General features: G+C 40.0%; 1 protein-coding gene across 1 annotated transcript; it reads right to left on the reverse strand.

The window, feature by feature from the left end:
- Positions 1 to 261: 261 nt before the first annotated feature.
- On the reverse strand, positions 262 to 6,870 carry LOC108682011 (cytochrome P450 2L1). Its single transcript, XM_018171099.1, has 11 exons — positions 6,710 to 6,870; positions 6,382 to 6,472; positions 5,967 to 6,100; positions 5,581 to 5,652; positions 5,223 to 5,369; positions 4,091 to 4,290; positions 3,758 to 3,878; positions 2,306 to 2,480; positions 1,835 to 1,952; positions 1,392 to 1,539; positions 262 to 1,300 (listed from the first exon to the last, which is right to left on the reverse strand). Exons 1-11 carry the CDS (start codon positions 6,792 to 6,794, stop codon positions 1,116 to 1,118), a joined length of 1,476 nt encoding a protein of 491 aa, XP_018026588.1. The 5' UTR covers positions 6,795 to 6,870; the 3' UTR covers positions 262 to 1,115.
- Positions 6,871 to 9,147: the final 2,277 nt, after the last annotated feature.

Consider the following 9,147-nt stretch of genomic DNA (forward strand, 5'->3'; position numbering starts at 1 on the left):
AAAAACTGCGTGCGAAACTATTGAAACTACAAATTTCGCCATGAATGCGCACAGCGCGATCGATCAGGAATTATTCGGGTTTCGAGTATTACATTCAAATTTACCGTGAATTCTCTTTTTGAAATGAATTCGCCGCATATGTTAGGTGGAAACATTTTTGTGCAGTCTCATGCTAATTTTGCGTTTTCTTGGGTGTTCAAAGTTATTTCTTATGATCCTATTGAAGTGCCAAGGAGAAATGAGCACAACGTGATACACCAAAATAATTATTAACAACAGTATTTATACAGTAAAGATCAGCTTGAATGAGCTTTACCTGAGCATGACAGAATCGCGCCTGACGATAATGTCTTATATCACCAGTATAGACAAATGAATCGGGCTAGATTGATTTTAAATTATTTAAATCAAGCAAAATTGTTGATTACATGGACAACATATAGGTGTTTAGCTTATTCTGATTCATTTTGTTTTAACTGAGATCCATAGTCAAGGGAAACAGGAATATACTTTTTAACTTCACGGCAAACAATGAAGAACAGGGTAATTTAAGCATTCTTTAGCGGTGAAGCATAGAAAAGTGATTAAAACGAAATATTTTCTTGACGATTTCAGCAGCACGCAGCCAATTCTGTTGAGTATACTGCAATAATTGAGATAATTACCATCTTATTTTTGAAGTGTTTATTTAGAGAGGCAAATGAACGCGTTTATATCGTTGTAGATGTATTAAGTGAAGAGGCTCTGGAACAGCCACCCTCGTTTAATTCTTTTAACGAACGTGAATTTAGGTGATGAGCAATGCCCATGGAAACCATCATCCTTGTGAAGGCTGAATATTGTTCACTTTACTGTGTTTTCAAGGCTTGATGCATTGCGTTGGTGTCGAGAAGCTTCAGGGTTCTAACATTTCAAGGGGTGATGTGTGAGTGCTCTATTGCACTCTCCTATGATGTAATTACAAGTATTTAAAAGACAATAACCGTTTGCATAGACTAAATACATAGGCATGCGAGCAGGTGGATAGCTTGCCATCATAACCCACCCATGAAGTGACTATGAGCCTGCATTGTTGGCAAGGAGGTGAGAACTACAAAGCTAGGTCAACGCGAGAATCAGATTCTGGCTCTATAGATAAGCGCGCTATCTGAAGGTATACGAGAACCTGCCAAGGTCACGAATTTGTTTTGGCTGAGGTCGACGCCTTCAGGCGGTAGCACGTCGTAGTGCTGGATGATGGCGGCGGTGAAGAGGAACAACTCCATGCGGGCCAGCAGCTCCCCTGCGCACTGACGCCGACCTGTAAGGATGTTCATAATTTTTATTCGTGAGCGTGGCATTTGAATTCTCCTTGGCCAGAAGTTCAAGCTGAGCTTGGTTTATTGCCTCACCCGAACCGAAGGCGAAGAAACCCTGCTTGGGGGCCGTGTACTTGGTGGCGCTGTCGTCCAGGAATCGTTCAGGGTAGAACTTGTGGGGGTCGTCCCAGTACCGCGGGTCGTGGTGGATTGAGTAGTTCGCCACGATCACCATTGTGCCCTGTAATTAAAAGGCAAACGTGCGTTGTCTAAGAAGTTTCGTTTAAATGCCTCCTCTGAACGAATAATAATTGCCACTGTCCTTTAGCTTGAAGGAATTGTTTGCTGATCGATTGTAATCATATTCATTGCGAATGAGCTCGAAACAGGATGGATAGGTGCAGTGAGTATCGATTTCCGGACATCAGCAACTTCAGACAGCAAGCTGAAAGAATGCTGAAAAGTCTTGATTCAGCATCAAGACAGATTAAATACCACTGCTACAATTACTAATTAGAAAGTTCCCGAATGTTCACCTTAGGTATGAAGTAGCCGCTGATGTTTGCATCTCTGGTGGCCGCCCTATTAACGTTGTACACCAGCATGGAGGAGTACCGCAAAGCTTCGACGGTGAATGCCTCAACCAATGGCAAACTGGATAGAAGATGTGATGTTTCATTAACTGAAGGTTTTGTTGGTACCATCGATGGCTTTACGTGATATTTTGTTCCGCTTTATTGCTAAATCACAAGCAGCTTCGATACATGAATATAGAAGGGACAATTGAAAAAAAAAATTAAAATTACAATAATTTGGGTTTGACATGAATATATCCGAAAATTAGCTTTTTTCATTATACGAAGTAAAGTAGTGATGGCAGGAATTCTTTTTATGTTGGAAACTTATATCGCTAATTGTGTTACTTCTCTGATGTGAAGGTCTTGATGCGTGAAGGAGGCTAGATTTGGAATAGCACAAGAATTTGCAAATGCCGTTAAATTGTTTACTTCGGTTTATCGTCGAGCGACACCATGCGGTCCCTGGGCACGACAGCGTCTATTTGCTGCTGCATCCTCGTTGCGTACTCTGGATACCGGGCAAGCAGGTAGGCCACCCACTTCAGCATGTTGTACACCGTGTCCGAGCCCGCGCCGAAGAGTTCATTGACGATTTGATTCAAAGCTGAAATAATGATGAATACATCATCTCTCTGGTCACCTTGAACTAGGATAGTCATAAGTTAGCGGTCCCAAAGAATTTTATAGACCTGCAAATTGCCCAGAGACTATACTTCCATCCTCCCGGACGTTTATAAGGTACTTAAACACGGGATGAGTAGTCGCATCGATTAGTCGAGTCGACTACAGTTTTGCCGGCTGAGAGCCTATACACGAGAAGAGTGTTTTCGGTACAGTCCGCTGGCGCCAGTGCGACGTTGGGAGTTGTCTAGTAAGGTGAGTGCATGGTGGAGGCAAGCTAGAGCTCCACAGTTGTGTGCACTACAGCGGCAAAGAGACAAGCAAGAGAGAGAGAGCGACGCAGACATGCACACTACAGCTGCCACGCCGGTACTGAGCTTACTGGACTCAGTGGACTGGCTCAAAACAACATGAAGTGCTTTGGGTGCAGTGCACCAGCTAGTCGCCTCTGAAGACGTTAATCATCACAAACATTTGTGGAGTCGACTCGAATACTCGCCCCGTGTAAAGCACCTATGGGCTAGCTTGTCAGCACCTGCAAAACTATATATACGAGAATCCAGTCTGCGCCAGTTCGCATGCGTGCGTACGTGCGTGTTTGTTTTGAACTATCATGTTTCGTCAGCGTTCGTTCTCGATTGATTGAATTTGTGAGAATGCTCTCTCTCTTTGATCTCTTTGTGCTTAATGCTCTAATAATAGCAGTCAAGTAAATTAGTCATCATTATTATTACACACGGCTCTAAATTTTCTATCTATGTTCTTTGTATAGAGTATAGCAGAAACAGGCATTGACTATAAATCACGGATAAATTCGATTGCCCCTCCCTTCCTTTCACTGCGGAGGAAAGGGGGCCTGCGCCCCCTTTCTGGCGAGCTCAGGCTCGGCCAGAGCTGCCCCGGATACGGGGACGATCCCCATGCGAACCGTTCAGTGGTCACCTTAGTTAGGAGTTAGGACCAGGCTCTCGTAGCTGTCTTACTTGGGATCGGAAAGTTGACCAAAAACGGATATAGAGAAGCTGATTTACGCGCTCCCCGAGTCAGGCGTTACCTATTTCAGAGTGGCACCCGGCTCTAAATTTTGTTAGGGTTTTCTTGTCTTATTTGGCCACCCTTAATCAACATTTGTTCTTCCTACTCTCTCTAAAAATTTCAACTTGTGATGACAACTAAAAAATGTTTTGAAGTGTCATGAAAAATTTAGCCTTTGCAACAAGTTCTAACTGCATTGCTCCAGATCAGGGTGAACTCCCTCACCTCCTCTCCTGAAGAGGGAGTTGTCGTCTCCTTCGCTCTCCTTCATGCCTTTGATGTACTCGTCTATGAGGTCCCGGGGGTTGTCGGGGTCATAGTCCTCCAGGTGCTTGTCCACGGCTCCCTAGTTGGGGTAACAGAAGACACATAAATTCTGACAATTGTATTAAATTGCGTAATTTCAAGGAATTCAAGTTCATATGATGTGGTTTTCAACAATAATAAAATATTGTTGGGAACTTCGCCCACTGAAAAACTATTTACCCTAATGGGCTTTCAAAAGCGGCCAACAAATAATACAGTAATAATCGATATTTCTTTACGAAAACAACTCACATTCATGACATTTTTCATTTCTTCTACGAAACGCTCGATGATGTCATCGCCAAAAATAATATTCTTGAGGAACTCGGGCAGACGACCTAATACCGGAATAAACGAAGGCAGTAAAGACAACACGGTGAACTTGTCTCGAAATTCACTCGTCAGGCGGTAGATGGTTTCAACCTCACTTGAGCGCAGATCGTACCGAGTACCTGGAAGAAGTTAATATATTGAATTATATTTCTTGCGCTGAATGGTTTTAAATTATTAAGTGTGCTATAATCCGCTTATATCGGAATAGGTTTTCTCGAAACTGACTGTAATAAGACGAGAAATACCGCTAAAAAAATTACCAGATAAATGATAAAGCTCTCCTGGAATAAAGTTATTGATTGGAATTTTTACTTGAAAATTTGAGAGTGTGTCCCGTAAAGGATGAAACTCAATTAGACATCTAAAGATAGCCAGGTTGAATTCTGCCCATAATTAATGGGCAGTGTGACACGTGCATTTTACTGCCAACATGACATGACAGTTACATTCATGAGCAGCAAATTGGCCGAGGTTGCGATGCACGAGTGGTTAGGAGAAATATATATTTCGCTGTTTGGCCTTTCCCAAAACGTATTATGTTGGCTAAACTCCAAGTAAATACGTCAAACTTTATCGTATGCGTTTAATGCGCGTTTCAAATGTCGTCATGGCATCAGCGTGGGTCGACGAAGCAGAGCCTGTGAGTCAGCGGCTCTGGAGAGTGAAGACGGACTTGCGATAACAATTTAATTACTCGCCGGTATATCTCATTGAAACAATGTGAATTATGAAATATTTTGTAGCTTCAATTCAGTCTCGTCTCATTATAGTCCCAGATTTCTCTAAAAAATAAAATTTTTGTATCGCTAACCAGGACAAGGCAAAGCTTGCAGGAGCGTCGCGTCCTATCTCGAATAAAAAGTAACAAAGTGCTTACAGATTGCACTGAGGAACTATCATCGTCCCACGGTCATTCTTAGGTGATAACTAATTTCGAAAATGTAAATACTCGAGGAAAAACAATTTTGGCTTATTTCATGCTAAGATTTTTATCAATAGAATTGGTAAACGTGGACTCTTCATCTATACAGTAACGAAAAGGAAAACTCACTGGCCACCATCTGCCAGATGATGTTGAGCGCCACAGTCCTGAAGCTGTCGGGGTAGTTGATGGCTTCACCGCCATACTTCTTGAGGTCTTCCACCAGCGCCTTGGCTTCGATGTTGATGGCTTCCTCCAGGTAACTCTTGCCCATGCCTTGACAAATGCAATGTTTCGAATGCTGCTTTTGAATTTATACCCATTGAGAATCAGCCTTCGAGCAAGTTAGCTCATAACATAGCTATTAAATATAAATCATTCTTGAAATGAATCAGGCCCTACTTTGAAATTCTGCAAGTGTAACCAAAACTTCAACTGTATATCTTTTGGGACTTTCCTCAGTATTAGACAACAGAGTTAGTCTCACCGAGGTTGCGTAGGTTGCGCAACACAAAGCGACGGTCATGCTGCCAGTGTAAGCCGTTGCTGCCAACCACTCCTGGTAAGGTAGAAGATGAAACTTTACACGTTTTCTTAGGGGAGATCGCTGAAATATCGGTAAATATCGGAACGGCAAAAGATACACACCCTGAGCAGACAAAAAAAATTACGCGAAGTCTCCGCGGATTTTTCCTTTGCAATTTTGAACTCGAGTAACAATACTATCGACATACAAATAATACAAAATAACTACGTAAACAGTTGTGCATGATTTGAATTTTCACCTCAAAATTTAAGTTTTTGTACATACACTAGGCAAATATGAGCCAATTTACAAGGCTGAGTTACATGTTAAGGTCACTAAATTTCAACCTCCAACTTTTTGTTCATCGATGCTGAATGTGGAGAAAATGTCGGGGCGGTCGGCGAACTCTGGTCTCGCCAAGGCCTCCTTGGCGGTGTTGTAGTCGAACAGGTACACGGACCGCACGGGCCCCGTGCGATGCCTGCCAAATTTCAGAATAGTTAATAAGTGAAAAAGGCATATTTTTAGTTGCTAAATCGGAACAATCTGCTTACAAGACAGAAGAAAAAATAATTCTTCCCAATTTCGCCGTGACAGAAATCCTACACATGAAGTTTCTAATACAGGTGTTTCTCCCTGCATTCTACATTTATTTCGTGGTTGATAATTTTCATTGAAAACACAGGTTACATGAAAATAAATCATAGAGAGCTGGATTCCAAAGGCTCCTTATTATATTAGAAGCAGATTGTTGATACTGACATGACAATATCACCATAGTTCTTTCGTAAGTATTCGCCCATTTCCTCGTCGAAAAACGGAAGTCGACCAAAAAACGGAATCTCCACGGGACCTGTAATGAAAATATTTGAGATTTTGCACGATGTAAATGAGGGTTTTAAACAAAAACTTAAACATACCTTTGATATTATCGAGCTACAAGCAAAGCAGATCAAGAATGAAATTTATATCTGTATCAAGCAGATTTTTTCAGATGTCAAAGAAAGAACATGCCTAAAATTTTAGCTTATCAAATAGACAGTTTCATTAATTATTACCGAAAATTTTTAGGTTTAATAACTGAACTCACCGGGCGGGCAGTTGCGAGGTCGCTTGTCCCTCAGTACCGCGTATATAAATAACATCATCAATAGTAAACCAATCTCGACCCACATTTTCACTTGTATCTTTCAATATTGAAGCTGAATTGTAAAATATATTATATTTATTTATTGATATATATATATTATCTGGAAATTTTTTAATGACAAATGATTCGATAGTTAGAAAATGGCGCTGGGTTTTTGGGAATTCATATTTGAACTTTGTTTCGAAGTAGTAAATATTTGCTCAACTGGTAATAATAATTTGCAAAAGATACAAAATTTATACAAATAGGATGTCAATTTCATAGCCAATTGGCGAGATTTTATCCAATTGGCATTTTTACATTTTGCGGCATCCGATTAAAGAGATTATTGCCTATTATAGTGATTATTCAAAACTGTATAAACGTACGTAGACCCTCCCTCCTCTCTCCAAGCCATATAATGACCGTTGAAAACTGATCAGTACATAAAACAAACATTCAAAACAAATAAACAGATTATAACAGATATTACGAACGAAACCCTAACGCGTGCAACTGCCGCTTCATGCAGATGGCATAGTCCGCGTTTTTCACTTATGCAAGTCGCGAGTCTGGGGGAATTTCTTTTATCTAACCCATAATCATACATCAAAAAACGAGAACGCAAAAATAACTGTAACCCTTACGTTGAATTGCGATGGATAATCTTATCTTAAGCAGGTTATAATGTTTCCGCTTCGTGCTGCGCAACCTCAGTCACATTGCTAAGATTTACAGTTTCAGAATACTACCAATTACAAATGAGATACAATATCAAAGTTTTGCTTACACCTGCAGAACTCCAAAGAACTCTAATTCATTTTGAAGAATGATCTGTCTTTCATTGATGAGTAAAGAGCTAAATTGCAAAAATTGCGCGAAAAGCGACATTCATTCGCACTTGCAAACTCTCTATACTTGATATAGCTTTATCACCCAACGCTGTCATATTTGAATGGGTATTTTTTAGTGGGTCCAAGTCCATTTACGATCAATTTACTCGTCATTCCGAGAATTGTACAATGTTTTCAACTTGCATAATTCCGATAAAACTTTAAAAGATCGAACTATCAAAAAGCTCGAATCAGGCACAGATAAGCTAACACATTTGTCCATGTCGATGAATAGTAGTGTATCTTTTATCTCTTCTGTACATGGTCATGACAAAGAAATAATTAAATCGTTGACACGACAATAATATAACTGGTAATTTTTCAACTACACTCATTGCATAAAAAAACAATGTTATTTAAAAAGCGACAAATTAAGGCAGCATAGATACGACTTATCTAACACCAATTTTCCCTATGTATCATAAACAAAGCTGACGAGCGCAGCACTGTTCATATAAACCTTCGGCAAGAAGTGCAAGACGCACACTAAACTGTTCATGGTTTATCATCTAATCCTCTGCATATGAAGCCCACGTTCAAGGTTAAAAAGAATGAAGACGAATGACGAGCATGACTGTTGAATCTCTGGGAATTTTGTACTTCAATTTTTTTATTCTTGGATAGCCTCATCCAAATTACTTTATGCACAATTCAAAAAATCATCTCCCTGCCACATTCTCTGAAAATTTTCAGCCGAAATAGAAGTTTTTTCCTCATTCTACACTTTGCTTGAATTTAACAAATTATAACGATTCAAGGTAACATTAGTGTACTGTTGACCTTGCCAAAAAAATTTAGTGTTTTGATTAAAGTGCATCGTCTGAAGATCCTTATGTTCAGTTATTATCAGAACGTTATCAGGAACAATGAGCGCTGGTATTCCAAGTTATCGTGAATTAACAAGTCGCTCGTCTGACTTCACTCTGTGGAAATATGCACAATAAGCGTGATAGTGAGCAGTGATGGCACACGCGAAATACGAATGCATCATATTGTCCAAATAATGTCACACTTTCTTCACAACATAGCAGAGATTTATCACTGATACATCTTTGGCAATAAGTGCAAAGTCTGACTCGTTTCTTTGACTGTGAAAATTCACAAATGTCGTGACGTGTTACATATGGAGGCCGTGTACACAAATTGGGAAGATGAACAAATCGCTGTTATTTTGAATGACTGTGGCTGTGTGGAATATTTGTACGTTTTCACTTTCTCTTCATTACTGCAATCAACGTTATGCTCCACAGTGAATTTATTCATAACGAATTCCTTTAAATCAGCTAGAGTAATTATCAGTACATCATGTAATTGAAAAAATTCCATTATTCGTTCATTTTCATCTCGATATACCTGAAAACGCTCTCCAAAGAAAATCTATGGTACTAACGTCTATGTCACTTCAATAACTGTAATGATAACACTAAAGAATAATAATAGAGATAAAAAACCCTCGGAGGAGTTTGCCACTGAAACTCACCACGCAGTTGCTGGGTGGAGGTTGTG

Source organism: Hyalella azteca, unplaced genomic scaffold (genome assembly GCF_000764305.2).
Source record: "Hyalella azteca isolate HAZT.00-mixed unplaced genomic scaffold, Hazt_2.0.2 contig6372, whole genome shotgun sequence".
Lineage (NCBI taxonomy): Eukaryota > Metazoa > Arthropoda > Malacostraca > Amphipoda > Hyalellidae > Hyalella > Hyalella azteca.

Coding starts and splice junctions, on each gene's coding strand:
- LOC108682011 (XM_018171099.1), bottom strand. CDS start 6,794: ATGTGGGTCGAGATTGGTTTACTATTGATGATGTTATTTATATACGCG. Junction 4,291..5,222: donor CATCTGGCAGATGGTGGCCA/GTGAGTTTTCCT, acceptor AACTTCTTCCAG/GTACTCGGTACGATCTGCGC. Junction 1,540..1,834: donor GCGGCTACTTCATACCTAAG/GTGAACATTCGG, acceptor TTTTAATTACAG/GGCACAATGGTGATCGTGGC.